Here is a 22,052-nt window from a genome sequence, read left to right as displayed (position 1 = left end):
GCGCGGCAGCAGCAGCCGGGACACCCCGGGAACGTCCCCGCGGCGGCGGTCGGAGCAGCGCAGACACGAGGCGAGTCGGTGAGCATCCCCGCGGAGCAGGGCACGGCTCTGGCGCGGGGCCGCCCTCCTCTTCCCCCTCTCCGGCTTCGGGAGCCGCCCGGGGCTGGGGGCTTGGCACCTCGCAGCGGGGCCGGGAGCCCCCGGGCGCCCCCTCGGGCCCCAAACCCTTGCGCGCGGGGCCGAAGGGGCGGCTCTGCCCGGGCTGTTTTGGTTCTTCTCGAAAACAAAAGCGCGTCCTTGCGCGGAGGCCTTGTGCCCGGCGGCGCTGGCTCCGTGCCGGGCAGCAGCAGTCCCTGCCACGTTACGGCCGGAGGCCCCGTGCCGGCGGGGAGGCAGGTCCGGGGGGCCTGGCCGCGGCGGACGGACGGACGGACGATGTCCCAGGAAGCACGTGCGCCTCGCGCGCTCAGAGGCTGCCGGGTGCCAAGCGGGAACGCAGGCCTGGTGCGTGGAGCAGGTGCTGCCGCCGGGAGTTCAGGGTGGGGAATTTTCCCTAAAAAACAACCCGCGGAGGCAGCAGCCCTTCTGGCTTCCTCCTCATCCCGCCGGCACCTCCACCTAATCACGTTTATTGCCCCCCCTAAATGCGAGATGCATTGCTGGAAAACGCCGTTTGCTCATAACACCCGCGTTTGCAGGCTCTCGGCGCGCGGCCAGCGGCGGGAGAGGAGCCGCACTGGCGGCAGAGGGGCCCGGCGCGGCAGGGCGACTCCGGCACCGCAGGTAAGGCCGAAAACGGCCCTCGGACGCCGTCGCCTGCGTCTCGCTCGGTTTTGCCGGTCGGCCGGGAAGCGAGGGGCCGGGCCGGGGGAGCGCGGGCAGCCTTTGCCTGCGCTGCCCGGGGCCGGCGAGCGCCGCCAGCGGCTGACCTCCCCCTCGGCCAAGTTGTTGCAACAGCGGGGAGGAAGGTCAGGCTCCCCGCAGGAGGGTGCGAGGGTTGACGTCAAAGGAAGCAGCTGGTGATTCACGGGTGCTCGAGAGCGTTTGTCTCCCGGGCCGTAACTCATCCGAGAAATGTCATTTCATCCTTGAGTGTTATCGCCGCGCTGTCGTTGTCCACCGCTCCCAGCCTGCCGGGAGATAATCCGACCTCTGCGGGAGATACGGGGGCTTCCCCATCGCTCCCGTCGCTGTGTTCGGGGACGGGGAGCTCTGGCGAGCAGCCCTGGGGGCCTGGGGAGCCCTTTGGGTTGGCTGCGCTCCCCAGGACCGTCCGGACCGTCTGCTGCTCTGCGAGGTCCTGAAGAGCAGCCGCGTTAGCATGGTCCTGTGCGGGGCGGCGGGGAGGGCTGCGCGCTGCCTAAAGCGCTTTTGTTCACCTAACACCCCTAAAGCATCAGCGATGCTCCCCAGCAGTACGCAGCCCTCGCGCTCGCCTGCGAATCCTGCTCTCCTGCGGCACGCGAGTAGGTGTCGGTGACCCCAGGGAGCTCCTGGCCTCCTGCTGTGCCAGGTTCATCCTGTGCGCTTTGGCTTTTAACACGCTGCTGCAAAGATTTGGTCTCGTTATTGGCCCTAGTGTTTGGGGACCGGCCGCCCGATTTCTTGTGCCCAGCTGTTGGGTGAGGTTGGGCTGAGCCCGGTGCGGGCTCTTCCCAGATGTTAGTGGTGTGAAGCACTGGTATCTCGTCGCCCGTCGGTATCTGTCATCTGTTTTACCCCTCGGTAACGTTGCCCCGCGCCAGCCAGGCCCTGGGGCGGGCAGGGGGATCTGCGTTCAGCACGGTCCCGCAGGGGCATCGCCTGGAAATCAGGGTACGAGCTGAGCAGAGAGCCCGCGGCTCCTTCTCCCGCCCTCGTTCTGCTTCGGGGGCTGATTCCCTCCGTCCCCCCCGTGCTGGCCCGATGCCGGCCCGGCCGCGGAGCGTGGGGGGCCCGAGCGCGCATGCGGCTGCAGCTGCTCATCACACTCGCCGGTGGTGACCTGCACCCCTGGCAGATGCGTGCGGAGATGGGTCTGGCCTTGGCCCCGAACCGGCCTGCCGTAAGTGATGGCTCTTATCTCTGTGCTGACAAGCCAGCATCCTTCAGCGGGCGTATTTAAGGCCGAGCGCCTGGAGGGCTGCGGCAGAGGAGCGCTTAGCGCAGAGGCACCCGAGCCGCGAACCAGAGCTGCTGCTGGAGGAGGAACATGCTGCCTGCCACGTTCAAGCTCTGCGCTGCCATCTCCTACCGGCACCTGCGCAACATGACCGGTGAGGCTGCGAGCGCTCGCCGTGGCTGGGTCGAGCCGGGGCGGCAAAGCCCCGCTCCGCTCTGCCCCGCGGGCCGTCTGCGCGGCTCCCCGGCGGGCAGCGAGCGCGTGGGGCGCGTAGCGGGGTGTCTGGCACGAGCCTGATGGGGCTGCGGTCTCTGGGGATGCTGTCCGGGACCAATGCCCTCTTCCTCCCTGGGTTTAGTCTGTTAAAGGCTTCGTGACTCCTTTTCACTGCCAGACATATTTCTGGGGTCAAAGGGGAAGATTTTGTGGCATTTCTGACTGCCGAGCATGCCTCTGCGCTTCGGGAGCACTACAGGGCAGCATCTCGGACAGTGCTACAGAGGCACCTCGCTCCGTACGGCTGAGCTGCCCTTCCTGTTTGGAGCCCTGGGAGGAACAGCCTTGAATAATATCCTCTGTGGCTGTTGGGGTTTTATATTATTGTATTCCATTTCCTATGGCCCTTCCTGAGCACCTTCTCATGCCTTGTGCAGAGACGGAGAAGGATGATGCTCCCTGGCATTTATAAGACTGTCTTCTGGTCCCCGTGCACTCCGTAGCTTGGACTTGGTGTAAAACGAGTTTTACAGAACTGCTTCTGTTCTATAATAATTTAACGGCAATAAACTTTGTGTACATGTGTGTAGGGACTTCAGCAATAGTAGCAAGTGAAAGGAGGCAAAGAAGGATTTTTTAATTTCATGTGTTTAAAAAAAAAAGCAAAGTATGGCAAATCCTCTGCTGTGCAATGCTTGGTTCTGTTCGGTGACACGCTCTCTTCTCTCAGGTCTGAGGAGACAAGCTGCAGTTGCCATCAGCCAGGAGCTGAGTAAGCTAGCCTGCCGCAGCACGGGTCCCAGTATGTGGATTAACCAAGTTCGCAGAAGAAGCTCCTTGCTCAGTAAGTGACAAACAGACAGGGATCCTGCCCCTTTCTATCGTGTGCTGACTGTTACGGATCGGTGCTCAGGAGACCGTGGTTGGACCAAAACCTGCCGATGCGCAGCCCATGCTTTTGCTAAACAAATGGTGAACGCAGGCAATGAGAATTGAGCTTACTTGCAGAGACCCCTGCGCACTGTAAAGGTTATTTGATTTAGATAAGGCTTATCTGGTATTATGATCAGTTAGTCAATTATGCAGCGTTCTTAAACTCACTCTCCCTTTTGTCCAAACCCTTTCAGGCTCCAGACTGGAGGAGAAGCCCTTCAGTGAGATGGAAATGTCTTATATCAAGCAAGGAGAAGAAGCCCTTCAGAAATCGCTCAGCATCCTTGGCGACCAGGATGGCTGGAAGACGGAGACGGTGGTGGTAGGTTCTCTGCTTGCAGCAGACTGAAGTTGTCCTCCTGTAGAGAACTGCGATACTAATTCTGCCTTCCCCTTCTCTAGGATAACGGAGACAAAGTGCTGAGCAAGGTGCTCCCAGATGTGGGGAAGGTGTTTCGCCTCGAGGTGGTGGTGGACCAGCCCCTGGACACAGTGTACAGTGAGCTGGTGGACAAGATGGAGCAGATGGGAGATTGGAACCCCAACGTCAAAGAAATCAAGGTGGGAGATTCATGCCTGCACATTCTCACTGGGGTGTTGAACTCCCTTTTAACCTGACTCAGCCACAAATTCAGTGCATACATTGCTCAGCATGGCTTTAACATGGGCCAAAGAACGACTTTGCTGATTGCAGCAAGGGTACATTTCTCCATCCGTTCCATTCCTTTAGAAATGGATGAGCCACACTTTTATCTTGCCTATTTTTTATGCTGATCTAAAGCTTGTTTTGCAGTAATCACATTGCTGCATCAGCAGAAGTGAATGTCTTTAGCAGCTGGAGGATTGTGAGTTCCTTTTTCTGTAGGAAATGCATATGTATTTCACTGCAAAGTAACAACCCAGAGCTGGGTTGTTAAGTTTGTACAATTATTGAAAAAGAAATAGCACAGTATCCCAATGTGCAGGGAAGAGCATCTTGTTTCAAGAACAAGCTGTGGAATAGCAAGGGAAGCATCAAGAGAAATATATTCTTTCTTCAGGTGTTAAATACTAGAGATAGATATTCTGGAGTGAAACAGGCATTGCTTATGTTAAGAAAAATTGTATTGTGAGTTTTACAATAAGAGGATGTATTGGAATGTATGCTAGGACGTGCAGTAATCAAAGTAAAATGGAAGCTGTTACTTTTAGCTAACTGAAGCCACTTTTGCGATAAATAGTGCAAGAGTTGATGTAACTTTACAACTGTCCAGATTCTTCAGAAGATTGGAAAAGACACAGTGATCACCCACGAGAAAGCAGCTGCTCCCCCAGGTAACATTGTTGGACCACGGGACTTTGTCAGTGTCCGGTGTTCTAAGAGACGTGGTTCCACCTGCGTCCTGGCTGGGATGTCTACAAAATATGGAGCTATGCCAGAACAAAAAGGATTTATAAGGTAAGTTACCTTTTTTCCCCCTCATGAGAGAAATCCAAAGTGAGTACAGAGTTTGCATATAGGGATGTTTCATTTCCTAAAGCTAGTATGTAAATTTGATAGTTTATGAGCTTAAAGTTGGTTTAATTCTGCTACTTTGTTAAAACACAAACTAAGGCCTTCAGGCAAATAGTTAGGAAAACACTGGAGCAGTTGTGGTATAGAGCGATGCAATTAAGTCACACTTGTTCTTAACATGTGCACTTTGTCCCTCTACAGAGCTGAGAACGGTCCCACTTGTATGATCCTGCGTCCACTGCCTGGAAATCCTTCACAAACCAAGTTAACATGGCTTCTCAGTATTGACCTAAAGGTAAGTTCTGCATTGAACTATCCAGAATTCAACTATTATTTCATTAAAAATTTTTAGTTTGGAGGAAAGGGCATTTGCCTCAAACTTCATCTGATTGACCCTTATCTGCTCCTCTCCAGGGGTGGCTGCCGAAGACAATAATCAACCAGGTACTCTCCCAGACGCAGGTAGACTTTGCCAATCATCTTCGTGAGCGCCTGGCCCAGACCATCACAAACTGCTGACTGCACCCAATTCCAGTGTGCATGGACTAATGTTTTAATGCTTTGTTCAGTGGTAAAATATGGCTCTTACCTAATTACAGACTGATTGATTGTAATTCTAGCCTGTGAAATCAGGCCTTACATTAAGAAAGGTCTTTTAATATTAAAAAAAAATTGTTGAGGGGGGCAGGGGGAGAAAGTCTCAGAGCCTGAGGTAGTAGCTGGAGCCCACACATGCCCAGTGCAGAAACGCAGGACTTAACCTAAATTTTATCCCCCTTCCCTCCCCACAAGTAGAGCTGCTCTAACTTATTTTCCTGTACAGACTTTATTTAATATTTATTCAAGCTCGTCAATGATCACCACTGAAAAGTTTTTACAGGGTCTCCTGCCCATTGCTTTATATGTATGTGGTTAGCTAGAGGGAGATTAAGCAGTAGCTACTTTTATTGTTTTTCTGAAGTGTAGTTCATAACAAAATCTAACTCAAGTCACAAAACTGTATTGGTTTTAAAGAAAGGCTTTATTTGAAACTGGAAACCAGTTTTATGTGTATAAAAAAAAAAGTTCTGGGCTTCTGCCCAAACCTCAGTCTTACATGCAGTAGTCTTGCTACAACACAATCCTTCTGGATGGAAGCTGTTTACAATTAGCCAAGCACAGTTGAGCAGAAGTGTCAGTGTTGCTTCTGCAAGTGTACTATGAAGCAGGTGGGTCCAACTGCAGCCTGCTCTCACTGAACAAATGACTTTTACAACCTGGGCACACCAAATGAGAAGTTATCTATCTCAACACAAACAGTTGCTTCTTCAGTAACTTACTTCAGCTAGCTGAAGACTCCAAGAGATGCCCACAAATAGCACAATACATACTAGAACTGCATTCACTTGACTCCAGCGTAGTGGTAGAACATGAATCTTCAGCAGGTTCAATACATAAACATAACACCTGAGTGCACTAAACACCTGCTATCAGGAGGAGCTGAACTGGCTTCATCATATTTTTCTTTGACAGATTGTTCCAAGTGATGCACATTCCTCTAGAATAAAAAACACTTGATTTGATGTCCACTGTGTCATTTTTGTTCTGTACCTACTCCTCTTTAAGGCTCCCAGGGTGGGCTTCGTCTTCCATCAACTTCTGTCTCTACATGATACAGTACATCTGCCAGTGTGTGTTCTACAACAGCACCCCATCCCATGTCACTCATCTGCAAAGGGAGGAAACAAAAGTTAGCTGGATTCATGAGTAATACAGCATTAGGGAAAAAGAGTGAAATTCTAGATAGCCTTGTTAAACAACATTGTTTGCTGCACAGGTAGCACTATCCCACTGTTGTGCAGTGATGGATATATCCAAGGAGTGCTTCCCTTCTAAAAACATCTAGTGGGGGGAAAAAAAAAAAATACTGTTTCCTTAAGGAAGCATTCAGCCCTGTTGTACTAGTTCAAAGTTCTCATCGGCCTGAACAACAGGGTCTTAAGGGTCTAAAGCCTAATATTCAGTTAGCATCAAAATTCTGTCTAAATTTCTTATTCTCTGACACAAGGCAGCTTAGTATGTATTGTTTAAAATCTGTCCTTACCTTCTCATGATTTAAAATACATTCCTTCCTTTAGTATTCTGTTTGGAGCTGGACAGTGTATTTATATATAATTTATATAAAGAAGACAAACAGGGTTTGTATAAATCAAATCCCATCCCCCTCCACCCCCCCAACTATGTCAAATTTTCCCTTCTTTGTGATAGCCTCATGGATTTTAAATGAAAGGTGGTTGAGAGAGCAACTTGAGTTATTACTTACTGGACGGTAAGTGATGTCTCTAGGGGGATACTTGAAATACGGTCCAAAGTTTATAGAAACCTATGAAAGACATGCTTGGCATTAGATAGCGAATGCAGGGAAAATTAATTGTTATTCCTTCTGTCCTCATCCCCCCACATCCCTGAGCTTAAGTGCACCTAGTGCAAGAACACATGAACAAACACCCTTTGCATGAAAGAACAGCATTCCTTCAGTGGTTTGATAAATCACACAAGTGAACAATCATATCATTCCAGAATCATTTTGCTAAAATAACCAGGTTTGCTTGACGCAGTCCCAGAGCACCCATAGCCTATGCACTACTTTCAAAGGTAATTCCTAAGACTACAATTGTAGTATGTTACATACCGTGCAGCCTTTGTATAAAGAAATAGCAGGAAAATAAACTCCTTCAAAAATGTCTTTAAAGGCAACACCTTGGCTGGCACCATTTTTGAAGAAGATTATCTGAAAAGTAAAATAAAGTTTTTCCACTAATGATCAGTTGTAATGAACAAGTGAGGTCAAAGTTATCTTCAATATGTAGCTTATAAACATGCCCCAGAAGATAAGTACTGCCCTTCTACAACATGCCAGACATTTTTAAGTATTTAAATGACAGCAAGAAATATATAACTTAGCTGCACCCTTTGCTTGCATAGATTTACTAGTTTTTGTAAGAACATTTCAATTTTTTTGTCATCCTCCCATGCTGCCTCCCACCACTTAACTTACTTGGCTTCCAGGTGCTTGCTTTAGGCTCTTCTCTGCTTTGTCCACAAAATCTTTTTCCTCAAAGTACAAGTAGCTTTTAAATTTGATCAAAGCCTGAAATGTTAGGAAATAACCACTTCAGAAATATGTCACTAAAGGTAACAGTTTTCTCAGACTAAGAAAGAGTGGCAAACAAGGGTGCCCTGCTCTGGGAAAGGCATTCCTGCTGTGTCAGAGTACCCATGAAGAGTGATTCACACATCTCAAATGGGAACCAGCAGATGAAACAAGAGCTGGATAAGCTCAGTCAGTAGTCCATGCAGTCCTCCCTTACAGATTCACTGGGTGGGGGATATTTTGTTTTCCCAAGAGCAATGATGTTCTTCTTCACTGTGTACCACAGTAGTATGCAGGGGTAGGATGCACTCAACAGGCAAGAATGAGGCTAGAGCAATCTCTTTTCCCCTAGTCAACACAGCCAACATTTAACCAGTCAGTGACCTGCACATCTCACCTTATCTTTGTAAGTATCAGGCAGCGATTTAGCAGTCTCAGTGTCTTCAGGAAGACTGATGTAAAATCCCAGTATATCACCCTGTCCGTAGCCAGCTGAATAGTGTTTGCCTATTGACTGATGAAACTTTGTTCCCTTTTTGCTGCGCCAGGAGTAGCTGAACTTGTCATATCCCAGAGGTGCCTGGAGGTTCCCTGTAGAAACCAATGTTTCTTCGTGATTGATTGTGTCACAGTGTAACAGGAACACCTCTAAACACTAAACATTTCTGTATGCCCTAGTTCAAGTCTTGGAAGAAAAAAAGCTTTCAGTTTAGAAATACTACTGCCATTAGCACAAAGACCTTGACTAAAGTGATAAGCAAGGCCAAGCATGCAACAGCATAAAGGATCCACCAGTACTGCAGATCTACAGTTTACAGTACCTGCAAAAAGTTTTCCACAAGGTAAAGGGGTGAAGAAATGAGCAAACCGTACATTACTTACTCTTTTGAGGTCTAAATTACTGGAGGGGGAAGGAAAAAAAAAAAAAGTCTGTAGGAACCAGTCAGGAATCCAATGCCTGCTAATGGGTATTTGGGAAAGAATTATTTACCTAGTGGCTGTGACCAGCCTAATCTGGCAGCTGTGTCTGGAGGCATCTCATCCATGGATATTTCAAAGTACCACGCTCCTTTCCGCACTCCATGTGAGGCTCGTACCATTGAATAGCCCTTCTCACCTATAACAGTCAGCCTGTCATCAGAAATCTTTAACTGAGGAGCTGTAGGAGATGAGAGAAGAGGATATGAGCAGTGTGTCTGTGATTTTTAACATGCAGTGATGTAAAAAGGCAAGTGAACATACAGAAGTGGATTTAACATTTGCACCTCTTTTAAGTAATTACGTTTCAAACTTCAATGACTGGTAAAGTGAGGTTACAGTAGATGACCCCCTCATAAGAAGGGCTGGCTATCCAACTTGCGTATGATTAGCAAGCTTTGTACCTCGGTCATGCAGGGCTAGGAGGACTCGTTCATAGAGGCAGGCTCTGTAGAGGTCCCCAGGAATAGGCTTTCCCGCCCAACAGTCTAGCTCCAATTTTTCTGGGTCAGGTGCATGGGGGTCAGGCTCAGCCAAGATGTAACGATATCCATCTTTATTAAAGGGGTGTTCCAAAGGATAACCATGAGGAGGTAAGCGCTGAGCAGAAAACAACGGGTCACTGTGAAGCACAAAAACAACAGGTTGGCATCTCATGGTGGCTATGGCACAGTTACAAGGAGTCCCTAGGGGACAGAGTTCAAGTTCTGCACCAAAGTCAACCCAGTACAACCTGCTACAGAGATGTACCTGCAGTGCTCATGGCCTGCATAGCACTTAGCTTTTCAAAGAGTCAGTGTGAAGTGAGCATATACTTTATTTAAAAGAATTTCTAGCATATGACATATAAATACCATAATCCTTGTACGTTATGATTCCCCATAAATCCAGCAAGGGCAGAGACAGATGGGAGGCATCTTAGGGCATTAAATCTACAGCTGCCCCCTCTGACTAGCATGCAACAGATTGTCTGATGTACTGGATGAGATGTATACAAAATTGTATCGTATGAGGTGCTCATGCTCATCACTGTGTCACTATGTCAACCTTTTCAGCTCTTTCCCATTACCTTCTGGTTTTCTTGGCTGTTCCTGTGGTCCCACCATCTTGCTGCTTGCGTTTCGCTCCCCTTCCTTTCCCACTGCCTCCTGCAGCAATTCCCCCTTAAAACAGAGATCACTGCTTATTAAGCAACTGATGATCAGAGAGTGTCTGTGAACATGGAATCTCCACAAATAGAAAGGGGCAGAAGAAGCCAAATTTAAATCGGTTCATTAGCTCATGTACATATTTATATTTGAAACACTTTATAGAAAGCATAGGAAAAACTAGAACTTATTTGCAGCTTCTAGGCAGCTCCTGAAATTTTATAGTTTAGAAGTTAAGTGAGATTTATCAACTAAATGAGCTCAACTCAAGCTTTTAGGATGAGAATTATGACTCTCCTCTCTCCCTCTCTCTCATCAGAAGATCTACAAATAGCAGCATTGGGATCTGGTTTGAAAGCATTATCGTTTGCTTTCATGGAGATTCCAGTCTCACAGTTCAAATTCGTTTTTGCAAGAAGTAGCAGAAAACCCAGCCTACAGTATACATTATCTGATTTTAAGCAAAGCTGTCATCCCATCAACACCCACTATGCTGGAGAAGCACTTTGACACCAATACCTGCATTAGCAATAAGCACTTAACATTAATTTTCAATCTATAAAATAAAATACTCCTAAGATGGGAAAAATGAAAAGCAATAGAGGTGTTTCTCTTCAGTATTACTAAATTATTACTGTTATTTAAAGTATGAAGAGCATGACACTTCATATTACAGCACCCAATTTTTACTCATAAACAAACCACGGTATAGGACAAACTACATATCAAATTACATCAAACTAATATATCAGTATTAATTTTTTAACATATTAAATAATGTAATGATATAATGAATAAACAATTTCAAAAAGCTTACTAATGATTTACAAGGAAAACAACAAAGCAATGTACTGTAGATAAACACCTTTATGCACTGCATATATGTTGTAACTCGGAATACAGCACGCTTTTAAATTATCAGCATTCCTCTTGCAGTGTAAGGGATTCAGACCTTTGAAGGAATACCATATTCTGCACAAACATGACAATCTAAACTGCACTTGCTAGGTTTAGTACAGACAAATGTTTAGATTCTCCTGTTTGTCACCACTTACGTATTTAATCAGTCAGAATATCATAGGAGTTCATAGATTCAGACCACTTATTTAGGCATTAAGATTTAAAATTACTTTGAGACTGTAATAATATCAGGTTAAATCCCACAAAGTAAAAACTAACTTAACTGAGAACAAAATTTTAAACCAGTCAAGTGAGGCAGAATATGATAAATCAAAAGCTTCCAATTGCTAAACTTTAAAAAGTGAAATTGTTGTTTTGTATTAAAGTATTATTGCAATCACAGCAGGACACACTTTTGATTTTTAATTGACTTTAGCTTCTAAGACAATTGAGCAAAAAAGCTTTCCAAACCACATTAATACTTAAGTTTTAGAAGCTGAAAGGCAAATATTCACCTCCCAAAGAGGCTCCACCTGTAAGAACAGAAGTGGCACCATGTATTTGCCAAACTTTTAGTAATTAAAGAAAAACAACCAGTACATGAAATGGAGACAGTGTAGTCTTAGACACCTATACCTTATTTTTAAAAAGACCAAAATACCTCTTTTTAGGTACTAATTCAATATGTATTTTATAAGAAACGATGTAGCCTTGTGCACAAAGAAATCCATTTGATAGTTAGCATTACTAGCTTGGTAAAATAATTTTAATGAGCTAGGCAAACTTATCATAACTATTGCTTCACAAAGAGGAATAACAGTAAAATGCAAACAGCTATTTTAGGGAAATATAATATATATACTTTCCCTTATCACTTTCAAATCTCAGAGTGAGGAAAAGAGGAAACTGAGTAATACAAGTACATAAATTAAAATCATTGTGGAAGAAAACTGAAGAGCTCAGCTTTCTTGCATGCATCTGATTAAGCTGGCCACCTAAAAGAATAAAGCTGAACATCTACAATAAGGTAAAATCAATCTATCTCTATAGCAAAAGTAAGGCGAGTGGCTCAGCATGTTTTGAACACAAAGACAAATCTGTTTGTGAACTGAGCTTATTAACTGTAGGATCTCAACTGATGAAGCTGCACAGATGCCCAGGTGTAAGACTGGGAATACAGGTTAGTTCCGAATATTCAAAAAAATGCCTAATTAAAGAACTTGCCATTTAAGCTTCCACTTGTGGATACAGCATTGTTCTGCTTCTGGTTATCATATGCTGGACCAATATTGGCGAGATCCTGAAAAATAAACAAACAAACAAACATACAGGCTCAGCCAAACTTACCACTCAAAGCCAGAACACAACACTTCCACTTTTGAGGACTTCCAGGCATTGGAGTGCTCCAAGACATCGCTTAGCACAACACAAGATCACAACCTTGCTCTGCGCCTTGGTCAATTTTTGCTTATTCACTGGAGCATAAGTCACCACAATACAATGCAAAAAGAACCCTCCCAGCCAAATCCCCACAGTGCACTTTCCTTGCATTTCTAATTACATACTTGGTCTAGAAGTCCAAACTTTGGGTAATCTTCTTCTGGGTCCTTACTCCCTGGGTCTGGATGTTCTTTCACCAAGAATACATCTCTTTCTTTACACTGAAACAGAAGAGTTCAAGTTACATAGGAGAAGATCACATAAAGTTCTTCACAAGAGGCTAAAACATAATATGTACTATGTATATCAACTACGCTGGAAGCTGCAGAAGGAGGCATTAAGATCTTCACCATTTAGCTTTAAGTCTAGACAACAGCAGTTAAGAATGAATCATTCATGGAAAATCCTCCTCAAATTTAACTCCAATTACTTACCATAGTTTTGACAATATTATTAGGCCAAGTCATCTTTCCAGGTCTCTGTCTTGTTGTCATACACTCCCAATATTTATCGATGAATGGGATAATATCCTGTTAAAAAAAATAAAAATCGAGTCTAAACAATGTGGGTCTTTTGATCAGATACAAAGCAACTTTAGTCATGAGGCCTTTCACACTGAGTTGTTGCATCATTTTAATGTATCTCTAAGTGCTAGTGACTAAAAGTCACACTGCCAATATTTGTTTGATCTTGCTCTTTAGTGAAATCAGAATTTCCTTTAATCTGTGACCATTTTCATAACAGTCATACCTTATCTTTCGAGAACATAGTTTTTGGGTGCTCATCCTGTGTCCTTGACTGCCATGTTAAGTTGGCCAGAGCACTAAGGCACATTTCCTTGAGATCTTAAAAACAAAAATATACCAAAGCTCAAGTTACACTGTTCATGGGGAAGATCAGATACACACGCACTGTACAGTGTGGGGGTACACCCTAAACACACACTGAATACTAAAAACATACCATTACCCAAGACAGTATGGATGCTAAAACTAATACAAGTTCTGTTTTAAATCAGAAGCCCGGACTAAAAAGAGTATTTCTGCCATTTTAAGAAGTTCATAGCAAAATGGCAATACATTTTTAGAAAAAGCTGCATGTTTGTTGCTAATTTCTTTTGTCATTTTTGCAAAGCTTCAGCAGACCCTCCCACAGACTTTAGACAAAATGGAAATGAAACCTCTAGGATTATTTTTCAAAGTTTCAATGAGTGTGCTTTTACACTTACTTGCTTGTTTTCTTAAGAAATATGTGTTCCCACTATGATGGCAAACATTGCAATGGAAACTGTAGTTGGTCATGAAAGGCAGACATGATCTGGAAAACAGCATACTGATTTGTAAGTTGTGATGTACAGCTTTCCTATCGCATCAGAGTAAGAAATTGATTATTCTCTCTCCCTTCCCCCGCTCAAAAAAAAAAAAAAGTTTCATGACATTTCCTTCAAATAATTAACTTAATCACTGGCATCAACAAAAGCCAGAAAGCTCTTGGGAAAAACCTAAGCAAGCTAGGCATCACCTTTTTGTTTTAGGCAAGTCCTGAAATTCATTCCACAAAATAACCTGAGAGCAACTGAGCTCTGAACAAGAAGTTCCACCCGAGTCAATCGCTTAAAATTACATGGGAAGTCTTAGAGTACTTTTTAAAAGACAAAATACAATCAGACAAGTCAAAGTTTTCAGTAAGTCTAAAGCCAGTCTCACAGAGGTTCTAGAAAGAAAGTTGAATTTACTTTCCACTTGCAGGAGGATTTTAGTTTTTGTTTGTGCCAATTGAAAATGTCTGCTTAAGTCACTTGTTTTTCAAAGAACTTTTATAGGCAATAAAATAAGAGAAGAACCAAAAAAACAGGAAAACAAGATTATAAAAAAGTAAAAAAAAAACAAAAACCCAAACAACAACGCCCTAAGGCAGCAGTCCAAGGCTGCCTTCTGGACAGTTTCTGATGGCTCTACAAAGACTTTGTATTGAAACTTACAACAAAATGTAAACACCTCCTGCTGTGCTTGGCAAAATTTATTATTATTTACATAACACACTAGTTTCCACACTGTAAATCCCCAAGGACAAGGACCTTGTCATTCTCAATACCTCCATTTTTGCTCATACAAACCAATTCTAAATTTAGCATCTAATATATGTGGTAGCAACCCTTCAAAACGCATTGATTTGAAGGAACTCAGAAATGGAATCTTTTAATGAAAGACTTTCTTCCCTTGACCACTTGCATGACTAAGAATCAAATCTTACATAACAGCACACTCAACACCCTCCAGTTAGTTAAAAGGATGTACAAAAGTATGAGGTTCAATGAGTGCACATAACATTACAGTCAGACTGGCCAAGGATGTTACTGATGCTGTAACTTTCCTTTTCCTCAGGTTTAAGCAATTGCACAGTTTTTCTTAACTAGCCTTGAGCACCACGTGACATGTGGAGGAGGCGTACAAGGATAGTGCAAGCCAGAACTTCCATCTGACAGTCAGATTTACACAAGTACATTGGTGATGGTTTGTTATTAAAGGAACAGGGGCCACAAACACCCGAAGACACTAAAGTTTCATGGACAGCATTAGGCAGAGCTTACATACGTGGTGTCAATGCCAAACGTGTCTGCTGTGAACCACTTTGTACAAATTCCACATTGCAGCTCTATCTCTCCAAGCTGTCGTCCATTCTCTTCATCCACTGAGCCTGCCTGAGCATCCAAGACTTCGGAATTGTCCCCAGCGCCTTCCTACAACCAGAGCAGATCAGCTTACTTGGAGTGGCTTAAAGACTGACCGAATCAGACAAGAAAGAAGTTTTGTGCAGTAACCCTATTGGGTCAGCAGAATTTAGAGGGAACCAACATATGGCCATGTTGTGAGCAAGTCTGAATTACTTTATAGATTCAGTTCATTACAACTAGTCAGATGTATAGCGGCATTAACTGTAACAAATGGTTCTTCAAACAGCGAAAACTGAGGTCAGCAGGATGGAAACTCCTTCTGGCTTGACTCATGGGAACATGTCCTTCAGATTTCCATTTTCTGAATAAATATCTTTTTGATATCAGTACAAAGCTGAAGCATAAATAAACATTATTTTTCTATGTCTTCAATTTACCTTAGATTTAGAACCAATAAACATCCTCAGTTTTCCAAGACCACTAACACATTATGCTTTGTCAGACAGCTGATTGTTAAATAAAAACATTTTACCTTCTGAAAAAAATATTACGTTTTGCCTTCTTCTATGCTGTGTACAATCCATGAACATCTTAAGCCATTGCATCAGCCCTGACATCCATGCAAAGATACTAGGGTGCTATGAAATAAGAATTCTCCATACGCTGTGGGGGAGTGTGCTAGTGGAGAAAAAAAAAAAATGAGAAGGGGGAGGACTAACAGTCTTGGTAAACAGATATCTCAAGGATAAGCCTTATCTGCAGATGGCAATGACCCGCAACAGGCACTGACAGCTTTCAAGCGCAGGATTTCTGGCTCCAGGAGACAGGCACACGCTCCACCTACAGCGCGGGCAGCGGCAAGCGAGCTCGGAGGCGACGGGCTCAGCGCAGAGCAGCGCAGCGCGCTCGGACAGCGCCTCCGGGCCCAGAACCGACCCCGTGCCGGGGCGCCCGCCAGCCCGCAGGCACCTACCAGGGGGTCCTTGCCGTTGGCAGACTCCGTCTCCAGCGCGGCGGTGACATCCACCAGGGCGGCGTCCCCCCTGCAAGGGCGCGAGCGGGCTCCTGAGGGGGGGCCCCCACCACGGCGCGGGGGGGGGGCCCTGCCCGGCCCGCAGGGGCAGCGAGGAGAGGAGACCCCCCCCCCCCGAGCCCGGCAGGGGGAGCCCCGGGTAAGGGGGGGGGGGCAAGGGCCCCCGTCACCCTCACGGTGTCCAGGGTAACGGGGGATAGGGGAGGAGGGGGGACAAGTGCCCCCCCCATCACCCTCACGGTTTCCAGGGTAACGGGGAGGGAGGGGCCCCCGTCACCCTCACGGTTTCCAGGGTAACGGGGGATGGGGGGGAAGGGGGCAAGGGCCCCCCCCCCGAGACCCTCACGGTTTCCAGGGTAACGGGGGGAGGGGGAGGGGCCCCCCGAGACCCTCACGGTTTCCAGGGTAACGGGGGGTGCGTGCGTGCGTGTGCGGGGAGGGGGAGGGGGAGGGGGAGGGGAGGCCTGCCCATGGGTCGGGCCCACGGACAGGGAGGTGGCGTACCCGGCCTCGGCGTCGGCAGCGCCCTGCTCCGGCGGGGGCGGGGGATCCCCGGCCGCCGCCGCCGCCGCCGGCGGCTCCGGAGCAGCCTCCGCCTCATCGGGCGCGGGAACAGCAGGCCCGGCCGCGGCCGCCGCTGCCGCCGCTGTCGCCGCCGCCATTTTCACCCGCCGCGCCGCTCTCGCGAGACGGGCCCCCCCCGCGCCGCGCCGCGCCGCGCCGCGCGCGCAGCTCTCGCGAGACTCCCGCTTCAAAGGGCGATGCGTCTGGTGGGGCCCATCGCGGGCGGCGCGGCGCCGCCTGCCGGCAGCTGCCGGGGACGACACGGCTGGGAGGGCGCCGCGGCATCACCGCGGGGGCCGTGACGTCACCCGCTCTGTCGTGACGTCACCCTCAGCCGGGGAGCGCGCTGCTGTCCCGGCCCCCAAAGAAGTTATTCTGGCCCGTGAGACGGCAAAAAAGGTGAAACGAGAACTGGGCGTCCAGAGGGACGGAGTCTCTCCACGGCCCATGCCAGCGCCAGCCGGGCGGGGGAATCTCGCCTGCAAGACCCAAATCTCTGCCCCGAAAACCAGGTGGTAAAGCACAGGTCACAGGAAGGCTGCGCCCGGGACCCCCAAAATGGTGCCTGGCTCCCGGCCGGGGCCGAGCCCGCGTGCTCCCCGCGAGCCCTGCCCGCAGGGCAAAGCCCCGCAGAGCCCCCGGCGCCCTCCCGCGACCGAGCTACGGGGACCATCTTCCTCCCGCACCATGGCACCCAGAGCACGAGCACGCAAGCACTCAGGAGCCCGAGTCCTGTCCCCAAAAGCGGCCGCGTGGGCCCTTCAGTGCTGAAAGCCAGCGGATTTCCAAGCACGCTTCTAAAATGCCTGTATCTGCCCCCAAAATGGGGTGGGGGAGCTCAAGTCACTTAAGAACCTCTCCAAATTTTCATGGTTGCCACTACCAGGACTGCTCTTGAGCATCCTTGAAGTCGTACTTGCCTAATTGACAGTATTTTTTAAATATTCCTGAGCTCAGCTCAGCTCAGAAGGAAATACAAGAATTTAAGAAATGAAGAAAGAAAAGATCTGTCACAGAAAGACACTTCTGTTGCTCCTTGCAAACTTTTCTGCCTGATTGATCTCACAGTTGGCTCAACAGCTGCGTATCACACGGAATAAGCCAAAATCAAAGCATTAAACGAGTGAGAACTTACCTCCCAGGCGCTGGGAAACCCGCCACGTTGCCATCGCTTTCTGAGAACAAGGCTTTTCCGAGTGGCTCTCGATTAGCAAAACCTGGGGACGGCAGCCTGCTCTCCAACCGCTGGTAGTTCATCCCTGCAGGATTGAAGACTCTCTTGAACGCCTTACAGAAGCGGTTTGCCCCATTGCGCCCTGCTGCACCGCTCCCCCCGGCTCGGCGCTCTCTGCCCCACACGCAGCCCGCGGCGGGGCCGAGCGCGTCCCCTCCGAGCGCCCGCGCGGGGCTGGTCCTCGTGCAGGACCCGCCGCGGGGATGGGTGCTGGCTCCCCCTCCGCCTGCCCGGGCTGGCAGCCCCCTGGCTTTGCACCGAGCAATACCAGCCGTTCTGTCCCGCCCCGAATGCCCCCGGCTGGAGGCCGGTGGGGTGGTGGGCAGGAAGAGCAGGCGCTGCGGTCGCTCCTGCAGTTCCCGCAGAGGAAAGCCCTTGCTCCGTGTCCGGGCCCCGTTAGCCCTTGGAGCTCGGCAGACCGCGGAGACGTCCGGGCAGCGGGACCTGCCAGGGCTGGGCTGTGCCCAGGGCCAGGGCTCTCGGCAGCTGGAGAGCTCTTGGCCATACCCGGCTGCCTGGCCTCTCCCCGTGCTCAGCACCATCTCCCCAGCTCCCTGCTCCGGACGGCACTGGGCGAAGGGGAAACCACGCAGGGGACGGCGGCCAGGCCCTGCCTGGACTGGGCGGAGGGCGGTGACAGGCTGGTGTGCCTGCACGCTGCCGCTGGGGCTGGTCCTGCTCCCTTCCGCAGGGAGCGGGAACCGGATTGCTGCGGAGAGGTGCTGGAGCCACCCCGTCCCCTGCCGGCCCTGGGGACAGAGGGTCCCGGGCAGCGCGGGATGGCGCTGGGGCCAGCGGTGCGCACGGCGGCACTGCGGCCGCTCCTCCAGGCAGGGCAGCGCCCCGGGAAGCCCCAGGGGCGGTGGGGACCTGGAGGGCTCGGCTCCTGCTGCCCCCCAGCTCCCGCTGCCCCCCGGCTCCCGCCGGCAGGTGCCTGGGGAGGGCTGGCACGGTGGGACAAGCCAGGGAGGGATGGGGGGATGAGGCACGGGGGAAGGCAGGAGGCATGAGGGGATGGAGAGAAGAAGAGAGGATAGAAACAGGGAGGGATGGAGGGATGGGGAGAATAAGGGAGGGAAGGATGGAGATAGGGAGGGATGGGGGTGAGATAGTAGTGATGGACAGGAGCAGAGGCAGGGAAGGAAGGAGGAGAGAAGAAGGATGGAGAGAAGGAGGGAGCATGGAGAGAAGAGGGGAGGGAGGGAGGGAGGAATGGGGCAGATGGAAAGATGAGGGGGATGGAAGGGTGGGGAGGGTAAAGGAGGGAAGGATGAAGATAGGGATGGGGTGAGATAGCGATGGATAGGAGCAGAGTCAGGGAAGGAAGGATGGAGAGAAGGAGGGAGGGAGGAATGGGGGAGATGGGAACGGGGCGGGATGGAGGGGTGGAGATGGGGGGATGGAGGGAAGGAAGGATGGAGAGAAGAAGGGAAGGAGGCAGACAGGAGAAAGCGGGACGGGGGAGGACGCAGGGGGGGAAGGAGGGATGGAGAGGAGGGAGGGAGGGAGGGCTGGGGGGCCGCGCGGGGCGGCGCTCGGGGCCGCGGCGCATATAGGGCGGCGGCGGCGGCCGGCGCGCCGCAGCCATGCGGCCCCCGCTGCGCGCCGCGCCCGCGCTGGCGCTCTGCGCCCTGGCGCTGCTCCGCCTGGGCTGCGCGCTGCGCGCAACGCCCCGCGCAACGCCCCGCGCAGCGCCCCGCGCCCCGCCGCGCTGCCCCCCGCTCATGCTGCAGCTGCTGCGCGCCCCCCCGGCCCCGCTCCGCGCCGCCGCCGCCGCCGCGCTCAGCATCGCCCCGCACGGTGAGTGGGGCCGCGGCCCCGGGACCCCCAGTCCCCGGGGACGGGGTCTGTCCCGGGGCATCCCTGTCCCGGGGCATCCCTGTCCCCGGGACCGGCACTGTCCCCAGGCTCCCCTGTCTCCGGGCATACCTGTTCTCGGGACCAGCACCGCCCCCGGGCTTCCCTGTCTCCGGGCATCCCTGTCCCCGGGACCCGCACTGTCCCCGGGCTCCCTGTCTCCGGGCATCCCTGTTCTCGGGATCGGCACCGCCCCCGGGCTTCCCTCTCTCCAGGCATCCCTGTCCCCGGGACCGGCACTGTCCCCGGGCTCCCCTGTCCCGGGGCATCCCTGTCCCCGGGACCCGCACTGTCCCCAGGCTCCCCTGTCTCCAGGCTCCCTGTCCCCAGGACCGGCACCTTCCTGGCTCCCCTGGCTCCAGGCATCCCTGTCCCCGGGACCCGCACTGTCCCCAGCTCCCCTGTCCCCAAGCTCCCTGTCCCCAGGACCGGCACTGTCCCCGGGCTCCCTGTCTCCGGGCATCCCTGTCCCCGGGACCAGCACTGTCCCCAGCTCCCCTGTCCCCAGGCTCCCTGTCCCCAGGACCGGCACCTTCCTGGCTCCCCCAGCTCCGGGCATCCCTGTCCCCGGGACCAGCACTGTCCCCGGGCTCCCCTGTCCCAGGGCATCCCTGTCCCCGGGACCAGCACTGTCCCCAGCTCCCCTGTCCCCAGGCTCCCTGTCCCCAGGACTGGCACCTTCCTGGCTCCCCTGGCTCCAGGCATCCCTGTCCCCAGCACAGGGCTCAGCTCCCTGCTTCCCGGCTGTGCCTCCTTTCACCCACCCACTCCAAAAGGGGGGGGCAGGGGGGTGGGACATGAGCATCCTCTCCAGCTCCGCTTGGGAAAGACGGTGTGAGCAGGCTGGTGGGGAGGAGGCACAGGAGCAGGGAGGCACTAACGGGGTCTGCTTGGCTCCCCAGGAACCCATCTCCGGCTCCCTCTCCGGGCTCGGGGTGATCACTAACTGGTTTTCCCCCCAAGCCGGGGTCTGGCTAAGGGGACAGAGCTCCTGGTGGCAGGGACTGTGCCCCTGGCAGCTCTGCAAGTGCATCTGTCTCCTGGCGCTCACCCGCAAAGCCTGTGTCCCCTCCAGCCCGCAGCAGGGTGGCGGGCAGAGGGCTTGGGCCAGGCGTATTCCTCACTGTCCCCGTCCGGTTTCAGGTTCTCTCCAGAACGGGTCTCGCTGGGCTTTCTCTTTCGACATGAGCTCCATCTCCAGCAGCCAGGAGGTGAATCTGGCTGAGCTCCGAGTCCACCTGCCTGATCTCTCGCAGTCCCAGAATGTCACACTGGACATCTACCACAGCCCGAAGCAGAAGTGCCCGGAGAACAGGACCTGTGCGCACAAGCTCTTCCTGGGCACCTTCGCTGGCAGCCCCTCTTTCACCCAGGCCTCCTGGAAAGTGTTCAACATCACCAGCATGCTCAGGTCCTGGCTTCACCAAGAGGTGGCTCCTGGCCACAGCAGTCCTGCAGAATCGGAGAGTGCCGTGGCACAGGATGGACAAGAGATGAGTGGGTTGGCCATCCCGGCCACTGCAGCAACGAGCATGCTGAGTTCAAGTGACTCCAGCCACGGGGAGCTGGCCATGCCCCAAGACATGACAGACAAAGTCCTGCTGCTTGTCTTCTCCAAGGACAAGTCTCCAGGAGATTACACCCTCATCAGAACAGTGGAGACCTCCAAGCACGTCATGCGTGACAGCGGCTCCAAGGACTTGGGGAACCGGCGGCATCGTAGAAACAGGAAGGAAAAGCAAAGGATTAAAGTGAGCGATGCCCCTGTTCCTGGCCCAGGGGAGGAAGGCAAGTCCTTGTGCAAGAGAGTGGACATGATAGTGGATTTTGAGCAGACTGGCTGGGGCAGCTGGATTGTCTACCCAAAAAAGTACAACGCCTACCGGTGTGAAGGGCAGTGTCCATCGCCTGTGGATGAGACCTTCAAACCCACCAACCACGCTTACATACAGGTAAGAGGGTTTTGCTGTTTCTGCTTTCCTCCTTCTGCTCCCCATCTACCTCCAGCCCTGCTGACTTGAGGCAGGAAACTTATGCTTTCTCCTTCCATGTCTCCCAACAGAGCTTGCTGAAGCTCTACAAGCCCAACCACGTGCCCTGCCCTGCATGCTCCCCGGTTAAGATGAGCCCCCTCTCCATGCTGTACTACGAGAAGGGTGAAATCGTCATCCGCCACCATGAAGACATGATCATCGAAGAGTGCGGCTGCAACTGAAGCAAGCTCTTCGCATGCTGGGAATGGGAGGGAACGGGCACGGTTCTGCCCAGAAAGCATCCCCAAGGACTAAACCCTGGGACTAAACCTTGACGCCTAAACCATGAACAACAAAGGCCACTCACGCACCG

General features: G+C 50.9%; 3 protein-coding genes across 11 annotated transcripts; 2 read left to right on the top strand and 1 right to left on the bottom strand.

Annotated features, from left to right (window-relative positions):
* The first annotated feature begins 432 nt into the window (after nt 1–432).
* Nucleotides 433–6,307, top strand: STAR (steroidogenic acute regulatory protein). 3 transcript variants are annotated; one of them, XM_067312497.1, is made up of 9 exons: nt 433–504; nt 699–783; nt 2,082–2,255; nt 3,048–3,161; nt 3,445–3,572; nt 3,653–3,811; nt 4,504–4,688; nt 4,947–5,040; nt 5,160–6,307. In XM_067312497.1, the coding sequence occupies exons 3-9, from the start codon at nt 2,192–2,194 to the stop codon at nt 5,262–5,264; spliced, it is 849 nt and encodes a 282-aa protein (XP_067168598.1). In that variant the 5' UTR covers nt 433–504; nt 699–783; nt 2,082–2,191; the 3' UTR covers nt 5,265–6,307. The 3 variants fall into 3 exon arrangements, with proteins under 3 accessions (XP_067168598.1, XP_067168600.1, XP_067168601.1); XM_067312499.1 differs by having other exon boundaries at nt 2,078–2,255; XM_067312500.1 differs by lacking the exons at nt 433–504; nt 699–783 and having other exon boundaries at nt 2,010–2,255.
* Nucleotides 5,748–20,832, bottom strand: ASH2L (ASH2 like, histone lysine methyltransferase complex subunit). 7 transcript variants are annotated; one of them, XM_067312491.1, is made up of 17 exons: nt 20,758–20,832; nt 17,751–17,874; nt 15,992–16,061; nt 14,939–15,084; nt 13,573–13,661; nt 13,095–13,189; nt 12,779–12,874; nt 12,470–12,565; nt 12,129–12,204; nt 9,926–10,019; nt 9,261–9,478; nt 8,870–9,037; nt 8,276–8,469; nt 7,783–7,875; nt 7,417–7,515; nt 7,048–7,107; nt 5,748–6,453 (listed from the first exon to the last, which is right to left on the bottom strand). In XM_067312491.1, the coding sequence occupies exons 2-17, from the start codon at nt 17,870–17,872 to the stop codon at nt 6,346–6,348; spliced, it is 1,824 nt and encodes a 607-aa protein (XP_067168592.1). In that variant the 5' UTR covers nt 17,873–17,874; nt 20,758–20,832; the 3' UTR covers nt 5,748–6,345. The 7 variants fall into 7 exon arrangements, with proteins under 7 accessions (XP_067168592.1, XP_067168595.1, XP_067168591.1 ...); XM_067312494.1 differs by lacking the exons at nt 15,992–16,061; nt 20,758–20,832 and adding an exon at nt 15,551–15,696 and having other exon boundaries at nt 17,751–17,786; XM_067312490.1 differs by lacking the exons at nt 17,751–17,874; nt 20,758–20,832 and adding an exon at nt 16,556–16,713.
* On the top strand, nt 20,813–22,052 carry NODAL (nodal growth differentiation factor). Its single transcript, XM_067312501.1, has 2 exons — nt 20,813–21,658; nt 21,769–22,052. Exons 1-2 carry the CDS (start codon nt 20,891–20,893, stop codon nt 21,919–21,921), a joined length of 921 nt encoding a protein of 306 aa, XP_067168602.1. The 5' UTR covers nt 20,813–20,890; the 3' UTR covers nt 21,922–22,052.

This window comes from Apteryx mantelli, chromosome 29 (assembly GCF_036417845.1).
Source record: "Apteryx mantelli isolate bAptMan1 chromosome 29, bAptMan1.hap1, whole genome shotgun sequence".
NCBI lineage: Eukaryota > Metazoa > Chordata > Aves > Apterygiformes > Apterygidae > Apteryx > Apteryx mantelli.
The sequence above is the reverse complement of the archived record's forward strand: the minus strand, read 5'-3'. Positions and strand labels throughout refer to the sequence as shown.

Bases quoted from the DNA above. Each gene is read 5' to 3' on its own strand.
- STAR (XM_067312497.1), top strand. From the start codon at position 2,192: ATGCTGCCTGCCACGTTCAAGCTCTGCGCTGCCATCTCCTACCGGCAC. The intron at 3,162-3,444 runs GTAAGTGACAAA...AAACCCTTTCAG, and splicing joins CAGAAGAAGCTCCTTGCTCA to GCTCCAGACTGGAGGAGAAG. The intron at 4,689-4,946 runs GTAAGTTACCTT...GTCCCTCTACAG, and splicing joins GAACAAAAAGGATTTATAAG to AGCTGAGAACGGTCCCACTT.
- ASH2L (XM_067312490.1), bottom strand. From the start codon at position 16,713: ATGGCGGCGGCGACAGCGGCGGCAGCGGCGGCCGCGGCCGGGCCTGCT. The intron at 12,875-13,094 runs GTATGACTGTTA...TTTTTTTAACAG, and splicing joins CTATGTTCTCGAAAGATAAG to GATATTATCCCATTCATCGA. The intron at 9,479-9,925 runs GTAATGGGAAAG...TGTGCTTCACAG, and splicing joins ACAGCCAAGAAAACCAGAAG to TGACCCGTTGTTTTCTGCTC.
- NODAL (XM_067312501.1), top strand. From the start codon at position 20,891: ATGAGCTCCATCTCCAGCAGCCAGGAGGTGAATCTGGCTGAGCTCCGA. The intron at 21,659-21,768 runs GTAAGAGGGTTT...GTCTCCCAACAG, and splicing joins CCAACCACGCTTACATACAG to AGCTTGCTGAAGCTCTACAA.